The 23030-nt window shown below is 46.2% G+C and overlaps 1 protein-coding gene across 1 annotated transcript in view; it reads right to left on the bottom strand.

Annotated features, from left to right (window-relative positions):
• Positions 1-21689, bottom strand: part of GRIN2A (glutamate ionotropic receptor NMDA type subunit 2A) — a 176728-nt gene extending 155039 nt beyond the window's left edge. Inside the window, exons 1-3 of the mRNA XM_036310006.1 lie at positions 21459-21689; positions 16619-16798; positions 7614-8206 (exon numbers count right to left, since the gene is read on the bottom strand). Of these exons, the coding sequence (XP_036165899.1) occupies positions 7614-8206; positions 16619-16798; positions 21459-21689 (1004 nt within the window). The remainder of the gene's footprint in view (positions 1-7613; positions 8207-16618; positions 16799-21458) is intronic.
• Positions 21690-23030: the final 1341 nt, after the last annotated feature.

Below are 23030 nucleotides of genomic sequence, written 5' to 3'. Positions count from 1 at the left end.
TTAACTTCATTGTTTTGTGTGACAGCAGATGTTTCCCAGACATGTCAAAAATGAAACAAAAAGTAGAGGTTTCCCCTTCCTGAGGTGTCACCTCTCTAAGGTGTCACCATCTCTAAGATCCAAAGCTTGGCTCACCACCTATGTCACAGCTCCAGCCCAATATGGTATTGGCTCCCTTTGACTCAGAGGATTCCTACTCTATTTTCCCGGTAGTTCATCCTATGATACATTTTACTTTACAACGAGGTTGCACTAAACCCAGGTAGGTTAGCACTGGCCATGGATTATAGAGCTTTGGGAGGTCCATAGTACCATCACAATGTCTAGCATACAGCAGACACTGCACAGACATCGATCTGGCTCCACAACAAAATAAAGACTGGGCTAGGAAGTCTCCAGGGGGGAAAGGGAGCTGAAATTCACATCTCCTCCCCCCCCCCCCCAGTATTCTTCTCCCCCTCTGGTATTATTTACTAATCAATGTGAAATTCATCATGGTTTGAACCTGGTCCCTCCTCTGATTCTTCATTCTTCCCTACGTGATCTCACCCAATCCTCAGGCTGTAACTGCCACCAATAAGCTCAAAACGTGTGTATTGTATTTTCCGTCGAACCTCAGACTCTTCCCTCCAATTGCCTACTTGAGATCTCCACATGGATGTCTCAAATGTGTGTTTACTCCCCCCAATTTGTTTCTTCACCGGTTTTGTAAAAGGCACCACCATCTATTCAACTGTACGAGTGAAAAATTATCACATATCTCTTGTATCGTCTCATAGTCATCTATCAAGTCTTGTTAGTTTTACCTCTAAAACATGCATTGAGCCTACCCACTCCTCCCAAGTCACCATCTTCTCTCCCCTAGAACAGTGGTTGGCAAACTGGCCCCTTGAGTGTGGCTCTTCCACAAAATACCACGTGCGGGTGCGCACGTACAGTGCAATTGAAACTTCGTGGCCCATGCCACGGGGCCAAAAAGCTGCATGTGGCTCGCGAGCCAAGGTTTGCCGACCACTGCCCTAGACTATGTCATAGTCTCCCAACTGGCCCGGTGCTTACACATGAACACCCTCTGGCCCCAGTATACTCCAGACCAGCAGGCACCAGAGTAACAAAGAGGATACTTTGCTTTATCTTTTCCCAGAAGAGAGTTGCAACAAATTATTAGTGTGCGTCACCAAATTAACAAGTTTCAAAATGAAAATTTTCCCCAGAGCCCTGAAGGAAATAGATCAATACATCTGTCTGTTAGGCAGGCTGGCCTCCACCTCCAGACTTGCACCGGGACTAAGGCAAATTCGAACAATACTTACATTTTCTGTATGACCCCAAACCAACCTAAACCACCGTTCCCTCAAGGTGAAGGCACGGCCAATTTCGGTCCTTTCAAGTTGCCAGCATCAGGTTTCTACCATTTGTCAAGCTATTCACTGGATGCCAGCTGGAAATGATTGACTTGCATTGCAGGGCTGGCATACGGTGCTTTTGACTCCCAGCCAAGAAAGAGAGGCTGTGTTCCAGGAGAGATGCCACACACCGAGATGACGCCGACGAGAGGCTGTTGACTTAGCTCTGAGGCTGAACACCCAGGGGGCACAGCCCACTTCTCATGGGTCCAGCAGGACACACGAGGGGCCCAGCTCAAGCTATGCATCTGGTCCAGAGAAGCAGAATTAACCTCTGTAGGGTGCCAACTACATCCTAGGTGTTAGGCTAAGTGCACTGCGTGCATTTAAATGTTGCCATAACCCTCTATGGTTAGAATTATCTCTGTTTTTAATCAAGGAAATGAAGGCTTTAATCAGGGAAGTAGCTTGCCCAGGACAACCCAGATAAGGAGAGGCTTTGAGCACAGCACTGTCCAAACTCACATCCCACTAAGTCACAGAGTGCCATGGAACATGCTTTCGGGTCTCAGCATGGCACATGCCCTGGCTTCTCTCACTACATATCTCTTGGAGGCTCAGCCTGTCCCTGTTCCTGAGTCCAGAGACCCAATCAGTTTTACAGCACAGACCCACAGGATGGCTTGGTCTCCTGGGTGCCTGGTGTCATTGCCAGAAATGTTTGTGGAGCATATGGTGGTCCAACAGACAAATATTTGCAAAAAGTTATCACATTCACCCTGTTTTAACTCCGGTCAAGCTCAGAGAATCAATTGAGCAGGCTCTTCTACTGGCATCAAAAAGGAACCAATGGTGATCATTCTCGTTGTCAAATAAAAATATGCCAACCAGGCCAGTGCGGTCTCTTCGTGGGTCATTAAATCAGGAACTTTTCCTACAACTATTTTAGAAACAAAGGCTGAAAAAAGCATCAGTGTAACTTGGATATGAAGTAAACTCACTCTCACTTATATACCTTCCATTCCTTTCCTATCAGTTGGGTAATAATTTACAAGGTTGTTGCTCCTTAAAGCAGAGGCCTGCCTGCATAAATCAAGAGGTTAATGTAAAACACGTAAGTGGTCATGTCAGGTGTCATCATTAAGGCCAACTAACTTTCCCTCAATACTAATGCATACTACTCCCAGGAGAAGATGTTCTTTTCTTACGTGTTTGGGCCATAGATCTACTTGAGCACTTCTATTTGGCTTGCTATGCAGTAACTTCTCCATTTCCTACTCCCTCGACTAACATCAGAGCCACAGGACATTGCAACCCATATAGTTGCAATTCAGTTGTTAAAAAATGAGACTGGAATACACCTCCATTTCTCACATTCTTGCCTGTACATAGCTCGCAGTGTAACAGTATCAGTTAAAGTAATAATAATGATGATGATGATTATCATAAAATAATAAGAAGGCAGTAATGACAGTTGTGAAATGCGTACCACCAGCCAGGCTCAATGAGAAGTGTTGTACATAGAGACTTTCATTTAATTCTGCTTTAATAAGAACAGATGACTATAACACACACACACGCACGCATTTTAGATAAAAACCTGGATTCAGAGTGGCTAGTAACTTACACTTGGCCAGTATGTGGCCAATTCAAAACCAGTTCTGTGATATTACCCAGCCCATGAATTTCTCTATGCCACACTGCTCTTCTTCGCCCTAGCCAGATTCCTCCCAAGGTAATCCCTTGGCAAGAGGATTTAGATCTGAAATGCATCTACTGCCCTAACTGGTTTGGCTCAGTGGATAGAGCGTCAGCCTGTGGACTGAAGGGTCCTGGGTTCCATTCCTGTCAAGTGTACATGCCAGGGTTACAGGCTCGATCCCCAGTAGGGGGTATGCAAGGGGCAGCCGATCAATGATTCTCATCACTGATATTTCTCTCTCTCTCCCTTCCTCTCAAAATCAATAAAAATATTTTTTTAAAAATTAAAAAATCCATCTAGCTATCCCTCTGTGATCTCTTCCTCAGTAAGTGTAACATGTGTTCCCTCCAATGAAGAACACATGAATACATGCACATACATTTTATCTATTACAGTAACCATGTACAGACTGCTTTCCATATGCCAGGCTGTGGGCTAAGACGTAAATACTTTTCTTACCCCTGTATTTCACCTGAGGGAGCAGACCTGGAGGAATTAGGTAACTTGCCCAAAGTCTTAGAACAGAAGAGTTCTGATCAGGGATTCAAACCAGACAAGCTGGCTCCAGTGCCCACACCCTTAATCACGAGGCCACAGCGCCTCCCAGGGAGCCCCATCCACCAGTGAACTGGACAGATCTTGGGACAGACTGGACAGAACAGCCTACGTCCCACCCCAGCAAAACAGGTCCTGGTTTACCTTCCCAGCCCTGGGAGTCGCCAGCGAAAACTCTGTGCTTGGCGAAAGAACAGATGTTTAATAACTTTGCAGTAGCGAGGAGGAGGTTACATAACATGGCTGAGCTATTTTTGAACTTTGGAAAATGCTGACTGCTCTTTTCAGAGTGCCTTCTGTAAAACCAGGAATGTTCAACCTAAAGACTATTTCCCCCTTGCCTTGCCCCTACTCTTTTTATTCTGGAATCCCAGAAACGGAAACAGGTCCACAGTAAGATCAACACGTCACCCAGAGCAAGCCCTCCTTCGTACCGGTCCAGCATCATAAGCAATCAGTCACTGTTGCCATAGCCTAACTACACCAGCTCTGTGCAGATGATTACGAATAATACCCATGAGGACCATCAAGGGGCATCACCACTAGCCCCGAGATGTGCTCACCAGTCGGAGTGGGACCCAGAGCCTCTCAGTAACGAAGCGTGAAACCATCAGGTGTGGCTGCACCTGACGCTCTTCTGAAGCCAGTTGCGTCCCCCACCCCCACACAGTGGGGGTAGTGAGAGCTATTTCTTCACTAGATGCTTTACCAAGGAAGACGTTTTAATCCAGCTGAAATGTAACTTTTAAAGACTGGCATGAGAACCCCTAACTCTAGAGTCCTGGGCTCCACTGAACAAGTGATGGGTCTACCTCTGTTCTCTGCCTTCAGCCATCCAGCAAACAAATGTCCATCCAACAGGGGTGATTAAATCACAGACGCTTAAGTAACTTCTACAACAGAATACAAAACAGCAACTGAGAGGAATATGTTGAATTCTATGTATCTGCATAGATCACTCTTGAAACCATAAGGTTGAGGTAAAGAAAATTCTAACACTTTAGATACAATTTGGCACCTAAGACAGAAATAAATGGGGTCTAAAGTTGCACATATTTCAACAACAAATGTGCATGGATTTGAATGACATGATGTTTATTGTAGTGTTTCCCCTCCCGTGGAGAGGAAGGGAGAGAAGCAGGACTGGACAGAGGTATGATCAAGATTTCTACCTTATCAGTAATGTCTTATTTCTTTTAAAACTGTGAAACACATATAACGTGTTAACCTTTGTTCTCTGTGGTAAGTACTAGGGTGGGCATTTTATTGGACTCCATACTTTCCCATAGTATTCTTTCTGAGAGAGAGAGTTAGAGTTCTTGTTATCTGAGTTTGTCTTCAGACAAATCTCTCCTGTCCTCATCAGATTGTACATTCTCTGAGTGGCAAAGTTACACCAGGCCTAGCACAGGGTCCATTGGGTGGGAGGGGTGATTTCTGGAGGATGGAAAGATACAGTCCCCTTAATCCTTTTCTTAACAGCCGCCTTCGTTGGGCTTTCTCAAGCCCCCAGTGCTCGCCGTGCCTTGGAAAGGGCCGCTCTCCCGGGCATGCTTAGGAGCACTGTGATGATGGGGAAATGTGATCCGGGCCTTGCTTGTGCCGGATTCCAGCCCCACACACTCAGTGAGCACCACCGCGCTCCATAAATGGAGAAAAGTTTCATTAAACACCAGGCAGCAGATGATAACCTACCACACCTGACGCATTCCTCCTCTGGGGCTGAAACATCAGCTCCGAAATTGCCTCCCTCAAAAGCACGACTCCTGGAAATAGCACGACAGCCTTCAAAGCAGGAGGAATTTTTTAGGAATGGAATTCAGGGTGGTCACTGGAAGGAGATCTGAATGCCTTGCCAATGATCCTTCTCAAATTCCTTTTCCTGCATATATTATATTTCAATTGCCCTAAAATTGAGTTGTGTTGCCATCGAAATTATACATTTCTGAATATCCCAGTTGCAGGGCACTTCTTGTAATGAAGAGTGAGGATCATCAGCCCAGCGCTTGTCTCTGGGCTGGCAGCAATCCTGCCTCAGTGAGAGGCGCCCGTGTGTCCTTCAGATTGCCCCCAGTTCCTTCCTGCTATTTGAACAATTATTTAAAATGCTGGAAGTGGCAATGTAGAAACAAGATCATTAAAGAGAGGGGTGGAGGGGAAAAGGGAAAATTTCAAAGGGCCATGATTTCCTAATTCAAGAGTTGTTCAGGATTATGTCTATTTTATGCACCGATTACACACACACACACACGTACATATATGCACACGTGCAAACATACACACACCTCCAGCCCCAGCCCAGAGATAATCCCTGAACTGGAGCAGATTCAAAGTCCTAAAACCTCCCAGAACCATTTTAGAGAGAGGCGTCACTCTGCTAATAATCAACCAAACTAGTCTGCTGACCCTCATTTCTGGTGACCAGAAAAACTTCACTGGTCACTCTGACAGTCACTCAGTCATTACTAGGTGCTGGGCACTGTGCTAAGCAGCACTTTTCATGCATCGCCTCATTTCATCCTCACAAAACACCTAGCACATGGTTCTTGATGCATGACCCCCAGACCAGCAGCACCCGCATCGCCCAGGCACTTGTTAGAATTACAAAGTCTTAGGATCCACCCAGAACTTCTCAATGAGCTCAGAGCGTGGGGCCCAGCAAGCTGATTTAACCAGCTCTCCTAGTGGTTCTCATGCATAATGACGTTCAGAACCGCTGTCTAGAAAGTAAGTGCTGTTATCATCGCTCCTCAACAAACTGAGGCCCAGAAAAGTAAAATGATCGTCCAAGTCATATAGAAAGTGGTTGGCACAAGATTTGAACCCTGACAAATCTGACTCCAGAGTCCAGTCCCTTAATCACGGTGCCACGCTGCTTGTTATCTGAGGGTTGAACATGGATTAAATCAGCAAACAGCAGGCAAAAGCATGCAAGACGGGTGTACGAGTGTGATCCTTCTACATCTTAACAGCTGAGTCATAATGATGGGCCACAAAGAACAATGATACTTCTCCCAAACATACCTTTTAATTTACATGTCTACCAAAATGGGAGTGATTATATAAATTATGATACATCCATGGGATGGAATATAATGCAGCTTTGAAAGCATGTTTGCCAAGATTTCCAATGCCCTATAGAAATACGTAGGACACAAGAAGGGGAGAAATTCAGCTACACACTCAGCCAAGGAGCACCACTGTGGGCAGCTTTCCAAATGTTAGCATGTTGGTGAGGATGTGGGAAGTGAAGTGATTTCACAAATGGCTGGTGTGAATATAAATTGATATAGCTACTTTGTAGGACAATCTGGCAGTAGATACTTAAATTTTAAAATGCACATGCCCTGTGACCCCCAAGTTCTGCTTCTCGGAATCCACCCTAGAGAAATACTTGCACATGTGCATAAAGAGACACGTAGGATGATTAGCACTGCAGTTTAGTTTCTAATGAAAAGAAACCTAAAAGAACCCAAATTTCTATCATTATGAAGGCTGGATAAATAAATCATGGTATATTCCTATTGAAGAATGCAATGAGTAAGTTACAAAGAATGTAGGTTTTCATATGTGTATGTTTATAAGTGTATATCTACATATACACATATCTATATATTCATACATATGTATGTACACACATATATCTACATATATGCACATACATATTTGAAATATATCTATAGATAGAGAATTGATGGATGGATGGATGGATAGATAGATCTCAACTGTAAGTTTTCATGGGATATTGTTAAGTAAAAAAATTAAGTTTCAGGAAACAATATAAGAAGTTACTTAAAAACAAAAGGAGAGGAGAAGAGAGGAAGAGGGGAGAGAAGTGCAGAATCAAACAAAATAATCCCATACGCACAAACACAACACTCCTGATTTTCAGTGCACATTTTCAGCAATGAGTACGTATTGCTCTTAGTATTTAAACAAACAAACAACAGCAACAAAAACACAACTCTGATCCCAAGCAGAGAGAGACAAAGCAAAGTGCCGCCTCTTACTGGTGCAGGGTGTGCAGCGGGGCCTCCAGCTTCTCCGTCTGCCCGTAGCAGCTGGCCTTGGCCTCCGGGATGTAGGAAAAGCTGTCCAACATGGAAGACGCGGCAGTGGTCAGGATGCCCAGGCCGTCCCTTACTCTCTCCTGCAGGCTGTAGTCCCAGTCATCATAGGAGACTGAAATGAGTCCCGATGGAAACTCTTTGGGGATGAGTTCTGTGTTCCCAGAGACCAAGCTGGGGACAATCCAGAAGAAATCATACCCGGTGAGGCCCAGGGAGCGGGCCTCGCTCAGAATGAGGACAGCCTCATCTTTGGAGCAGTAGAGCAAGATGACAGAAGAGTGGATCTTCTTTAGCTGGACTTGCGTCTTGGCATCGTCAAAGGAGGTGTCCAGGGTGATCACGTTCTGCATGTCCCAGCCCACAAAGCTGTTGTCCACTGTGGTCTTAATGAAGCTGATGAAGTCCCTGTAGCCAGGGTAGATGGTGGTCACCAGGGAGAAGACATGCCAGTCGTAATCCTGCATGATCTTCATCATGACCACGGCTTGTTGCTGGATGGACGCTCCAAATTGGAAGAAGGTAGACGTCGGATCCTGCCAACAGGTAAAAAAAAGAAAAACAAGATGAGGCAGAAGGCAGTTTATACAGCACCATCTGTCTTTATAGGCTAACAGAAGCTCCTTCCTAGAAGTGAGGGGAAATAAATCACATATCTATTCATTCGCAAACATTCCTGAGCACCTACTGTACACCCCACCCTGGAAGAGATACTGAAAATACAAAGAGAAGTCCTGGAGTTGGAGCCCACACCCTGATACACTGAGGAACATCTGTTACTTCTGTCATCTCATCCTCTATTCTCCTCATTTTCCTCTAGTTCATCCCATCCACCTCGCCCCTTTGAGTCCATATGTTTCCAACAGAATGAACTCTCTCTGGCCCCCAGGCTCATGGCTGGGAAATGAAGCCATCAGAGACAAAACGACATCAGTAAATAGAGACAGATTCCTGATGACACTTAGACCACCTGGAGCCTGCCGTGCCCATAGCCACTGACTCTGGACCTGTTGGTTTATAAGCCAACAAGTTCCCATGTTCACCTGAGCCAATTGTGGTAGAATTTCTGTCCCTTGAAATATAGACTCCTGTGTAATATAGAGGATAATAAATGCTGGGTGGACATCTATCTGCTCAATCAACAAATATTTGGTGAGCACCTAACTGTGCAGCAGCAGCTTGGAGAAATGATACATACGGCAGGCACAGACATTGCCTCTGTCTTCATAGATCTGCTGGGAATTTGAGAAAGAGCAACTTCCATGAACTGGGGGCTGAGAGGAGCATGAGAGAATGTTGAAGGAGAACCCAGGTGTGGAAAAGGGGAAACGGGTGGATATTAGTCAGAGGAGCCCCGAGAATACATCCTGACTATGCCAGGAACTACAGATAAATGCATTATGGTTTGTGAAACAGAGGGGATGAGATGATGTTGAAGAGCTTGGCAAGAGCCCCATCACATGTGGCCTCAGGGGTTGTGTTCAGAGGCTTACGCCTTATTCCGAGCACAAGGTGGAGCTGCTGGGTGCTCTTATACTGAAAGTGGGGTGGTGACTTGCGTTGGGTTGAGGGACTTCTAATAGCCCAGACACCTCCCCAAGTCTATGGTCTAATCCCAAGAACAAGTTTCCATTTGGAAGAGGCAGCTGATACATACAGTTGTCCAATTACAAATTACCTTCACACTCCTTAACTCACCAAAGCTGCATGAGGACCCTCAGAGGGTGGTCTATTGTTAGCAGAGGAAATAGGCCCAAACTGGTCGCAGCCAGTAGTATCCAAACTCAGGCTCTGATTCCACGTCCAGCACCCTTTGCAACACAAACCACAGCCTTCTTGGGGTCACTGAAGATCAGCTTCACCCACGGTGCAAAAATGCCAATGAAGCAAGGTATGTCTCTGTGTTGTAACAAATCGGGATTTGACCAACGCTGAGATATATTTCTTCCCGGGAACTAAGAGAATTCTCGAAGGGTCCTCGTTGTACCACAGCCATGCGTGTTTTCATTCTGCATGCTGTGTCTACCACGTGTATTCCCACAAACTTGGAAGTACGAATATGGGAATGGGAACTCCATTGTGTGTGTGTGTGTGTGTGTGTGTGTGTGTGTGTGTGTGTGTGTGTCTTAAGAGTGAACAACTCCATTCATATCTTTCACAACAATACTTTGTAGCTGTGTATCTTAATTCTGAACAAGTCTGCATAATTTTTGCTGTGGGCTCTCACTGAACAGGAAGTTTTATCTGAATGGGCCAAAAGCTATAGTTCTTCGAAATACTTCCCTTTTCCAAAATGCAGGGGTTAGGGGGATAATTTGAGTGCGCTGTGGCTTGAAAAAAGAGAGGAAGGAGAAAAAAAAACAGGAATAAATGCCTTCTGCGCCCCTTCCAACATTACAGTTCTATGAATTTTACCTAATTAAGTCAATTAAAATGGGAAACAGGTTTAAAGACTTTGGGTAGTTATCTTTTTCCCTACAGTAGCTTTTGGAGAATTCTAATATTCTTGGATGGATTAATCATTTAAAATCGCCCTCAACAGGACTGTGGACTACTGAAGGGCAGAGATTCTGCTGTCCTCATCTCTCCGTCCCCAGCACCTGGCAGAAGGCTTGGCACATGACACATCAGGTAATGGAGGGTGAGGAAATGCGTGAGTGGGTGAATGTGCGAATGAAGCCTAAGGAACATGTCCTTGGTTTGAACATAAAGTGAAAGGGAAGAATTCAGTATCCGAGGTTGTGCTTCGTATGGCTCTTGAATGTCATGTTCAAAAACTAAAACCTTTCAACATCATCACCCTACTACCATGAGGAACCCCTTCTCCATTAAACACCCTAAATACATTTAGGGTGTCCTTTATTTATAATGAGATATAGGAGCCCTAGAAGCCCCAACAGGTACCCATAGAACCTCAATTAAATACTAAAAAAGGCAACAATATACAGAACCCACCCACAGCAGAAAGCACAGAAATGAAGTCAGAAGGCAGTTATAGTCATCAACCTTATGTGCTGTCACGTGCCTCTTGGAATGGGACTGAAAAGTTCCAAACTTAATTACAAAAGAAATGTAATAAGGAGCAAAGATGCCTCTGAGGAAGCCAGTCACCAGGTACAGTATGACCGCAAAGGCAATGGGACCAGCATCTCCTTGCACTGAGCACACAAGGAACTAAGGAAGTTCTCAGGAGGACATATGCTAAGGGCACAGTTGGAACCTAATTTTAAAAAAAAGTCTCTGGCCCTAACCGGTTTGGCTCAGTGGATAGAGCTTCGGCCTGCGGACTGAAGGGTCCCAGGTTCGATTCCGGTCAAGGGCATGTACCTTGGTTGCGGGCGCATCCCCAGTAGGGGGTGTGCAGGAGGCAGCTGATCGATGTTTCTCTCTCATTGATGTTTCTAACTCTCTATCCCTCTCGCTTCCTCTCTGTAAAAAATCAATAATATATATATATTTTTAAAAAGTCTCTGAGACAACCCACATACACAAACTTCCTTGGAATGATTGGTATTGGTGGAGGTGAAGGTCAAACATGTTACATGTAGGAGTTGAGGGTATGTGGGATGCTCCAACACCCTTACTCCATGTACTATGAGCTAGACATGACCAGTGTACCCATGAGCAGCTTTGTGCACAAGGCAGAATTGTATGCAAATGCAGTTTTATCTGGTTCTCCACATAGAGAGGAGGGCACGGCTGCACTGGGAACTTTATGAAGGAGGAAGATAATTATAAGGATAGCAGTTCATTGGCCAAGAGCTTGGCACAGGCCATCTGGGGAAGAGTATGTGCAAACTCATTGCCTTGTGCCATCCCCACCCTCCTGTCTTGCCTTACTTTAATCCAAGTTCAATCTCTCCTGTTACTCTCTTGTGATCCTCACTAAGATCTTCTCCCTGGAGGAATAGCAGTGTAACTTCTGGGGTCAGACTACCCAGGTACCATTGCTAATTGTGTGTCCTTGGGAAAACTCACTTAACCTTTCCAAGCCTCAGTTTGCACATCTGTACAATGGGTATGGCAATGGTAATATTTACACCAGCTAACATGACAGAAGTGCTAACTATATATGACAGTCATGTGGCTAACAACACTTTTTTTGGTGAGATTATCCTTTAATCCCACCCCCCAACCAACTTCCTAAACTGGTATTATCCCCATTTTAGAAATGAAGAAATAGATTAAGGATAGAGTGACTTTTCCATGGTTACACAGGCAGTGAATCAGGTTTATCTGCCTTCAAGATTCCAAGCTTTTCAGCCCTGCACCATGCTGTTGGCAATGATAGCATTTTCTCATTGAGTTGTATAGAAACTTCCAGTACAGTACCCACCACATATCAAATGATCAACAAATGTACTAGTAAATCACTGTTATTTCCCCATAGCCAGGAATCTCAGTGTCTCACATCAGGGGCTCATGCTACCCCCTCCACTAAGGCGGTAATTCACACTCTGAACTTGAGAATCTCAATAGCTCACCCTATTCATGGCTGCCTGATGCTTTAACCAATTTCCTTCTCTACTCTATAGCCAGTCACCTATGGCCTCCCTAGACCTATCACGTTAAATTTAGACTCTCTAGCCTACCCCTGCATGCTCACCAGTCAAACCTTGTAGTTGAAATAGCATGGGCTCTGGTCTATCAAACCTCAGTTCAAGTCCGCATGGGGTTGCTGTGAGGATGGGATGAGCTGGTAGAAGTAACGGGCTCTTCTATCTATGAGGACCCCAACAGCTTGGGGTTCCTCTCCATGTGCTCTGCCCTCTAGACCACAGAGACACCCCAGAAACCTAAGGGGATCCTTATCCTATTTCAGAAACTGGTATCTCCAGATCCACTGGCATGCTGCTCTTACATTCCCCCTGCAAATCAGCCTACTCTCCCTGAGCACAGGAAGCTGTGTGAAGAGAAGAAGGAACTGTCTTTCCTCACAGTGATGAATAATGCTTTGGAGAGAAACCATCACTTGTGTCCTTCATGGACCTCATGCGGTTACCTTATACCACTTTCATTTCCTCTGACATCTGCAACAAACTTCAAAACCCATTGTGGACCAAAGGCATTGTAATCCCCTGAGGGATGGACTCGAGAGTTATTTGCAACACATAATTGCACAGTGAGGCATTGAAGAGCCTCACGTTTAGCATTGGATTTTTCTAAGGTGGTTTTATGGACTGGCAGGAGGTGATGGGGGAATCTGGCCACATTCCCAGGGCCTGGCAGCTGATATGCCAAATGGCCCTTTCTTTCAGGGCCCTGACCATTCTTCCTGCTCCCTGCATGGATAGCAGAGGCTGTCCCTCCTGCACTTAACCTCCTGCCACCACTCGGCCTGTCCTTTTCGGATTCTGTAGCGCAGCCTCTGACCACCTCTGGCACCAGCCTCCTCGGCAGCGTGAAGCCGGGGGAGAGGAACAGATTTCAGACACCCACTTTGGTTCTGAAGCAAAAGCAGTTTTCCCCATGCTCACTGCTCTGCAGAACACAGAACAAACTGTTTTAAACACAAAGCGAGGGAGGCAGAGAGGTGTGGGATTCTGGGTGTCTGCTCTCAACTCTGTGCTTCAGTCCCACATAAGGTCTCACTCTAATGTTCTAGAATGTTGCAGGGCCTGACTGGGTGCTCAGGGTCAGACCTGACTCCATGGGGATCAAAGTCTGATATTTAATAGAGTCTAATTCCAACTTTCATTTCACTTACTCATTCCACAAAGGCTATAAAGGGCACCCACACCCGTTATCTCTTTTTTCTTTTAATATATTTTATTGATTTTTTACAGAGAGGAAGGGAGAAGGATAGTCAGAAACATCAATGAGAGAGAAACATCGATCAGCCACCTCCTGCACACCACCCCCACTGGGGATGTGCCCGCAACCATGGTACATTGCCCTTGACCGGAATCAAACCCAGGACCCTTCCGTCTACAGGCCGAAGCTCTATCCACTGTGCCAAACCAGCTAGGGCCCATTATCTCTTTCTGATTCTAAGTCCCCAAGAGATGAGGTATTGCAAGTGGTTATAACAATCATGGATGGCTTTTATCATGAGGACACAGGAGGAGAGGTGAAGAGATTTTCCTAAATGTACGTAGCTCCAAGCTGACAACATCTGTTATTGCAAAATGCCATGCAATGTTTCCTTACACCCAAGAGTAGCTCTCATTCCTGGCTGCACAGAGAATCGCTTGGAAAGTTATTTAAAAGCACCAACACTTGTGCCTCACACCAGCCCAACTGAAATGAATTTCTGTGACCTGAGTATATGAACTCCAACACTGATTTATTTGTTTTCCTCTGTCTCATCTCAATGGCAGGATGTTATTCAAGTCAGTGTCTTCAAAGCCTGGCACCGTGTCTGACACACAGTAAGGGCCCAGTAAATATTGGGTGAGGAAATAAATGAGCAGAAGCCTCCTTCCCAGGAAGCATAAGAGAAACAGGGTCAACCCTGCCCCCATTTCTATAACTTATTTTCCTTCTGCCTGCCAGGGTGGGTACCAACAAAAAGGATAATGATGCAGGTGACCCAGCAGAGATCAAGAGAAACTCCTTGGGAATTTTCTTTCTCCTGTCAGAGGATTGCCTTAGTGAGCCATGATTTACTGTCTGCCACTCTTATTGTGTATCACCTGAGCTTTTAAACATTTTCATTTCAGTTTCCATGGATGAGATAAAAAGTAAAGGTATCAAACTTGATAAGCTTGAGGATTCAGATGAATAGCATTCTCACATCCATATAAGCTACATCTGTCTTACAGGAGGATTTCTATCCCATCATCACCCATCCTCCTCATCCTCCTCCTCCACCACTATCATCATAATCATCCCCCCATCATCATCATCATCACCACCACCGCCATCATCATCATCCCCCACCATCATCATCATCAGTCACCATATCCATCCATCTTCATCATCATTATCCACCACCACTATCATTATAATCATTCCCCACCACCACCATCATCATCATCATCATCATCACTCACCATCATCATCCTTCTCCTACTCATCATCACCATCACCATCATCATGGTTATAATCACAACTAATAGTAATTGGACATATCCAATATGGAGTGAGAATGCAGCTTGCCCGAACTCACCTAGCTTGGACTTGGCAGGGCCAGGATTCAAGACCAGGCAATCTGAATGCTTAGTTACTGGAAAGGTGATTTCAGGTATGCAGAACAGGAAACAAGTGTGTGTGTGTGTGAACAGGAAACAAGTGTGTGTGTGTGTGTGTGTGTGTGTGTGTGTGTGTGTGTGTGTGTTGAATAACCACCACCCAATAAAAGAAAAAGAAAACCTCCAGAAATGAGAATTAATGTCAAAGATCTCCAATCAATTGGCAATCAGTTTATGGAGGAGACTGGGGCTGAGGGGAGAAATCATCCGAAATCATCCGCAGGTGCCATTTCCCAAAAGCACATCAGCTCCAGCATCCACAAACACAATATTTCATCCCAAGCAATCTCCGCTCATTGGGCCATTTCATGACTCATGTGTCAGCCTTCATTTTTTTTCCTATCAGGAAAGAGGAAGGGGTCTCTTCCCACATTTACCACTGCAGTTAACCACCACTCAAGCTCAGATTACTTCTTCATCACCCCCCACGTTTATTTCTTTTTCCTTTCTCTATTATACCTGCTTATGTTCAGACTGTCAGCAGTTCTCTCTCAGACTATGGAGTCCCTACCCCAGTCTCACCCACATGCCTCACTGCTAACAGAGCTCTTTTTAATGTTCACATTGGAGCACTGTCTCCCCCTGCTTGGTTTTTCTCAGCAGCTCCTACAACGTTCAGGATAAAGTAGAAACACACACCAACCCCATGACTGTTCAAGTGTTTGGAGCTCAGCATCTGTCTCAGTACCTGAGAGAGGCCAGGTACTCCATAAACATGTAGCAAATTGAATTACTGAGAGAGCTAATGAAGCCAAATAATGATGCTTGGAAGGAAAACCAAAGGAAGCCTTCATATTTTCCCCTGTCCATCATTCCCCAAAACACATCAGCTCCGTCACCCACAAGCACAGAATTCCACTTCAATCAATCTGCACTCATTGGACCTTTTTATGATTTATGTTCTAGTCCCAAGTTTGCTTCTCTTGGGAATAAATCCGCCAGCATTCTTCTAGAATAGCCTAGCCCTCTTGGCTCTGCTTTCTCCTCCTCTCTCTTCAAATGAGAAGTTTAATCTTAAATTCCTGGTGACTGTTGGGTTCCCAGCGAGGGTAGCTAGCCAAGGTGGCTGGAGTGATCTGATTCAGAAACCAGGAGAGCAACACCAGTCTTCACTCAGAGTCTGTTCACTAGTCTCTTGGAACACAGTGAAGGGGATGGGTGTTAAGTAAGGTAATTTCTAAGAAGAGCTCTACAATTTGGGGACCAAGGAAGGGAGCCTTTATCCACTGCCAAGCCTGGGCTTCCTACACAACACTGATTAGCCACATATGACTATTTAAATATAAATTTAAATATTTGGTTTCTCAATCACTCTAGCCACATTTCAAGAGTTCAATAGTCTTTACACTTTAAAGCCGATGCTCTCCTACCCCTGCCAGCCTCATCCCTAAAGATGCCAATTCAGTTGGTCTGGGACAGGGTCCAGGACTTTTTTTATTCCCTCAGTGAGGGTAATGTGCAGCCAGGGTTGAAAACACTAATCTGAGCCTTCAGTATCCAGCCTGTAGCTGTGCATCAGCTCACTTGGGGAATTTTTTATGCTTACAGATTTCTCAGCTCCACGCCATCCCCCACTGCATCGGAATCTCCATTAGGGAGCCCTAGATAATATGTACTAATATTTTCCCCAGAATATGCTGATGGACAGCAAGACGTGGTACAGCTAGTCCAGCTGCCCTATTTTCTAAGTGAGGAAACTGAGGCCCCAGAAGCTTGGACGACTTGTTTCAAATCAGTGGAACCATGTGAACAGACACAGGGCCTCTCGCCTTCTAATTTGGTGCTCTCTTTGCCGTGCCATGAAGCCATCAGGTACGAAATGTTTTCTACAAGGAACAGGGGCTTTGTAGGAGGGACATGGGCTTTGCTGACAGCCCGCCTGAGATCTGCTTTTAGCACAAGTGAGTTATTTAACTTACGCCTCTGTTTTCCCATCTGAAAAATTGGAATAATAGTAACAGTCACAGCCTTAACGGGCCGCTGTGTATATTTTCAGAGGTAATGCACATAAAGCACTTGGCACATAGGAGGTGCTTGCTCAGGCTGAGTTGATGTTAATAGGGGTGATGATGGTAGCCCTGACCATCAAGCCCCAAGTACCACATCCATCATGGACTTCTTAATGTCTCACTTCCTACTTATTCCTACCCTTCTGAATTGCCAGCACTTTGTCTTTACCTCCCATCCGCAGCCCTGACTTGTGTGTGGTTGCCTAGTTGCTGAGAGGCACAACCTTGCCTGCCCCTCACACTAGAATTCTACGGAGCAGGGCGCCAGGCCCTTCTGAGTCCCCCTCAAAACCTTGCATGGCACCAGGCCACTGCCTTAGGAACTTAGGAATGAAAGTAGGAGAGGCATTCCGAGTCTGCAAGGCTGCCAGTGGGATAAAGGGAGACCAGTGCTTATGTATTTATGAACCTGCCAGATATGCTGCTCTAGAAAGAAACATTCATATACTGATTGCCTTTCTTAAATATATATATATATGGCCCAGTGCACAAATTCGTGCACCTTGAAAGGAACTGTGGGTCGTGAGGCTGCAGTGGGCACAGGTGCGGGTCTCGGCCCATCCTCTATGCCCCTGCCTGGCCCCTTCCGCCGCAGCCCCCGGTCTCCTGTGTGCTGGCAGCCCCGCTCCCACTGCCACCACTCACTCCCACTGATTGTGACCCAGCACTGTCAGCAGGTGTGAGCAGCCCCAATCGCCCCTCAGGAGCAGGGGTAGATGGAGAAGCGCTGAGGGGCGATCAGGAGTGGTGCCAGGCACCGGCAGCAGGTGTGAGCAGGGCCAGTGCCGGCAGCAAGTGCAAGCACCAGGCAGGACCGCGGCAGCGCGTGAGAGCAAAGCATTTTCAGTAACCACCAGAGGCTTGCCCTGATGACAGCGACCGGTGCCCTGCCTTGATCTGGTGCCCCTGCTCACCTGCTCCACCATCCCGCCACAGCCGACACCCGCCATGTTCCATGTGTGCCCCCCTGGTGGTCAGCACACGTCATAGCAACCAGTTGTTCAGTTGTTCCACTGTTCAGTCTATTTGCATATTAGCCTTTTATTATATAGGATATTATATATATTAAATATATATATATATATATATATATATATATATATATATATATATATATATATATTTCAGACAGGAAGGGAGAAGGAGAGAGAGAAAGAAACATCAATGAAAGAAACATCAACACATTGGGGATCGAGCCTACAACCTGGGCATGTGCCCTGACTAGGAATTGAACCACAACCTCTTGGTCAAACACTGAGCCACCTGGCCAGGCTACTGATTGCCTTTCATTCATTCAATGAATTTAACAAACTCTGATTATGTGCCAGGCATTGTTCAGGGGAAGTGAATCTAGAGAAGAAGGCTATCAAAGCGAAGGTCCCTGCTTTTATGAAGGTTCCATTCTTAGGGGATTAGATAGACAAGGAAGAAGGAAATCAATACATAGACTAGTTTCTAGGAAAGCAGATGAGCAATGGTTCAGGAGTGGCGTGGAAAGCCCGGGAGCTCTGCTTTAGATCACCCGATCGGCCACATTGGCACTTATCAAAGGGATGCCAAGGAAAAGCCAGCCAGGAAAAGCTGAGGGTGGGGGTGCAGGTAAGGAGAGCCATCCAAGCAGAAAGAACAGCGTGTGCAAAGGTAGGAAAGGGTTTAGCAAGTTCAGGGAACAGAAGGAAGGTCAAACAGCTGTCATTTAAAGGAAAGTGGTGGGAGATGAGTTAGGATAGTAAATAGAGGCTATATCACACAGCAACTGTCCAGTACATCTGGAAGGGCGTCTGGATTTAATTCCTAGGCCAATTTCATTCCAAACAACACCTCTGTTAAATGCACCATTAGTGTCTCCCAGCAGGGGAGCTGGGAGGGGACGTGGAACAGAGCATGTTGAGGTTTCATGTGAGCCAGCCCTGTTCTTCCCTTTGGAATTCTGATCTGTGCCCAGGGGGCAGCCTACATTGAAGATACCGTAAAGCATGTAACTGTCAGCTGTACCAGTTAGTCGATTGGTACCCTAACCTCTAATGGGAAGGCTGGAACTCCCATGTCTACCTGGGCATTCCAGACTTTTTCTCAGTTCATCATGCAGAGCTAAGCTCTCCCTCCAGCAAGTCATACAATGCTGGAGGAGAGAATGCACAAATGCATGGAGAGATGTATTTCTTGACTACATCAAGAACAGCCCAACATCCTCTGCATCCATCAGAACCGCCGATGATTGATGCTCTTGGCCCCAACCCGGCTTTCTGGATCGTTAGCAGGGCTGGCCAAGAAGGGACACCTGCTGAGACTGAGGCTCTTATTTCTATGCAAGGACATAGCAAAGGCGGAAGCTGGCTTCACCCAAGTGCTCTGTCAAACTGCAGGTGAGCATCGAACTCAAATCTTCCAAACAGGGTCGTTAGCAATTACAGATCACCGAGGCTACACAGGAGCACCATTTGTTGTTGCTGCTGCTGCTATAGTTATGTTTTATTTTGTGTGTGTTTGTTTTTCTGTCAGTTCCAACTGTAGCTAAGCCATTGGCCTTGCTCTGTGCATCTGAAGCCATTTTTTTCAGATCCCTTTTCTTAAAGAAGCATGAACCTCCCTGAGGCATATTATAGGCATCTGTTATTCTGACCACCGACCATCCTTTCTTCCTTTACTGATAATAGTGAATTTCCACTGGGAGCCATCCTTCCCCCTCTCTCAGTCAAGCCAATTGGCTCATCCAATCCCCACAATGTCAGCAATTAGTTCAAGGGTAGGAGCATGTCCTAACCTGGCCCATTCAGACTGACTCCCAGGATTTGTGGAGAAAGCAACTAAGAAAAGACAGTTTCTCTTATTGTTAGACTTGAGTTTCTGGCAGCCATCCTGCACCACTATAGTCCATCCTGAGAAGGAACCCATCAAAGCCAAAGGCAAAGCTGAAAGACAGGAAGTCACCATGTTCTAACATCCTTGTTGAGCACCTTGTTCAAGCCACCCCTGCAGCCAAGTACCAATGCTGTCATTGCATGTCCCAATTAATTCTCTCTTTCCAGTGGTTCTCAACCTGTGGGTCGCGACCCCTGAAAATACATCCTGCATATCAGATATTTACATTACAATTCATAACAGTAGCAAAATTACAGTTATGAAGTAGCAACGAAAATAATTTTATGGTTGGGGGTCACCACAACATGAGGAACTGTATTAAAGGGTCGCGGCATTAGGAAGGCTGAGGACCACTGGAGCCAATTCAAATTAGCTTTTCTGTCACTCGCAACCAAAGATTCCTGGTGTCACTAAGACTAGGAAAAAAAAAAAAAGAATAATGTGATTCATTTCTAACTCACCTTCCAAACTTAGATCAAGAGAATTCAAATTACACAGTGGTGTGTTTCCCTTCACTATCCTTCCCTTTTCTTACCCATGCTTTTCCCTTTGGACCAGCTGCCTCTCTCCACATATCTCCCTCTTCCTGCATGAGCTCTTTATCCTTTTTTTATTGTTGATTTTTCTTCAATATGCCTCTGTGATTGGTTTCTTCTCACAGTCTGACAGCCACCGCCACCACGACCCAGATGAAAGACATGACAGTTGCCACCAGTAATAATCATTTGTCATTAAACTGTTGCAGGGAAGAGAAAAAGCAAACTGGCCGTGTTCGTTACATCTCCATCTCTGGCTGTCACACTCGGAGGGGCTGCTGTGGAACTGCAGGAGACAGCTTTATTTTTGGAAAAAGGAGAGTCTCTGGTGTTCCCATAACACCTGCTGGGGGCAGGCCCTGGTGGTAAACATCAGAGTACAAAGGTCCTCTTCAAAACGCCCATTTCTCCAGGAAATGTCTACAAGCAGCTCTGAGACCTGAGCCTGTGGAGAAAACTGCTTCTCCCTTTGGGAGTCTGTATGTTCATGTTCTTAAAGGCCCAGAGGTTGGTGCCAAATAGACAGAGCGTTCAAGCCTTGGCTCTTACTCTTACTAATGTCAGGACCTTGGGCAAAATCCTTAAGATCTTCGGGACACCACTTTCTCATGTTAAATGGAGGGAACATTAGTCCCTACTCTCGGGAGGTTGGTGGGACTGCGATAATGCATAGATTGCTCTCAGCACATACCAAGAGCTCAACTCACGGGAGCTGGGATTAGGCTGTTGTCACCATGAAAGAACTACAATGACAACAGTGAAACCCAAAAAGGACAGCCCACCAGCACAGCATCAATGCAAACAGAAGAGGTGCCCTATGGCATGTCCCAGTAACAACCTGACACCAGGCTCCAGAGCAGCTTGTACTGTGTGCCGGGCACGAGCTGAGGACCGACAGGTAGACAGCTCGGCCCAGTGTTAAAACTCAACCCCTTCGTATAGTTTCAGTTTTGCAAGATGAAAAGAGTTCTGGCTACGGATGCTGGTCTTGGTTGCACAGCAATATGTAGTACTTACTATCACTGAACTGTACACCAAAACAGTCAAGATGGTCATGTTTATGCTACATATATTTTCCCATAATAAAAAATATTTTAAGGGAGAAAAAAACACCTCAACCCCTTCAGTGCTGAGCAAACCAGAACCGCTCCTCAGCCAAGGAGAGTTTCAAGTGCATTTAGTCCTCACACTGTCCTTCCCATGAAGCATTTCTGTTCCCATGCTGCAGTTGAGGAAGTTGGGGCTTATGAGGACGTGCCTTGTTGCTTTAATAAACATAGGGAGCACCGGGGCCTTGTCCACTGCAGGTGCCACCCGGGGGGTGCAGGCTGGAGCACTGCCCACAAGCTCCCAGGTAGCACGTATGTGCTGGTCCAGGGACCGAGCTTGAGGAGCAACATTGGAGAGGCTCAGTGGCATGGCCGTGGTCCCGGGCAGCATTGGGCAACGCAGAGGTTCAGACCCGACCCGGGGTCTGACCCATAGCAGCCTTCCGCCATGACGCCAGGGGGCCTCTTTCTTCCAGGGAGGAGTGGGGAGTGACACAGACAGTGTCTGTGGTCGGAAATCCTCACCTGTGAGTTTCCATCAGGCCTCCCCTCTGGGGCTGCGACAGCCGCATGTCACAGCCTGTCAGCACTGTCTTATCCGACAAAGCGTTTGGGAGAGGCTGTGAGTCAGAAGGCACTGCACTGCGTGGAACGGAGGAAGAGGGGCTGCTCTGGGGTGAGCCACCCCACTCCTGGGAGAAAGCTGGAGCCCCCCAGGAACCAGCGATTTCGGGGAGGTAGGTGCCCACACCCATCTGGGTGAGAAATGATTCCCCTGGGAGCAAAGCCTCCCTCTCTCCTGCGTGCGGCCCTGAGGTGTTCACACTCGAGGGAGTGGCTGAGTCTTTCCCAGCCTCCGTGTTTTCATCTTTGGAATGGCCCCAGGGGGACTGGTTACCTGGAGGGGCGGTGGGCATCAGGGACACCGAGAAACACAAATCTCCGTGAACTGCAAACTGGGGGCCAACGTGCCAGCTCTTTGGGTACAAACGAGCACTGCCACCTCCTCTCTCCCCTCCTCCCCATCCACCCCCACGGTGCTCCTGGGTACACACTGTCCAGGCCTCTACTGTGGATCTCATCACCCGGTATTTTAAGTGCCTGTTTAAATATCTGTCTCCATGTGACTAGATTAATGCTAATGCACTTCTGCAGCAACAGCACCCAGTCCAGCTCCTGGTACATGATGGAACCCAGAACATGTTAGCTGGAGGCATAAGTAAGCAAAGGAAGAAAGAAAGAAAGAAGAAAGAAGAAGAAGAAAGGAAGGAAGGAAGGAAGGAAGGAAGGAAGGAAGGAAGGAAGGAAGGAAGGAAGGAAGGAAGGAAGGAAGGAAGAAAGAAAGAAAGAAAGAAAGAAAGAAAGAAAGAAAGAAAGAAAGAAAGAAGAAAGAAAGAAAGAAAGGAAGAAAGAAAGAAAGAAAGAAACGAAGTGGGTTGTAGGTATGACAGAGTGACGGAATGAATGAATGACTATTCAGTAAGAGTGGCTGAGTCAGAGGCTCATCCATGGAGTTAGGAAGGTGAGCGCTGCGTGGATGGGGGTGTGACGTGCAGGGAGCTGGGGGGCAAATCTGAGTTTCTGAACCACAGGAATCTTTTGCTACCCAAACATTCATGACCTGAAGGCACGAAACAAATACAGAATTTAGGGGGTGAGGTTGGCATTCCTTGCTATCTGAACTCTTGCTACCTGCCCTCCAGAACTCAGG

Source organism: Myotis myotis, unplaced genomic scaffold, assembly GCF_014108235.1.
Source record: "Myotis myotis isolate mMyoMyo1 unplaced genomic scaffold, mMyoMyo1.p scaffold_m19_p_5, whole genome shotgun sequence".
NCBI lineage: Eukaryota > Metazoa > Chordata > Mammalia > Chiroptera > Vespertilionidae > Myotis > Myotis myotis.
This window is presented reverse-complemented; position numbering and strand designations above follow the sequence as displayed.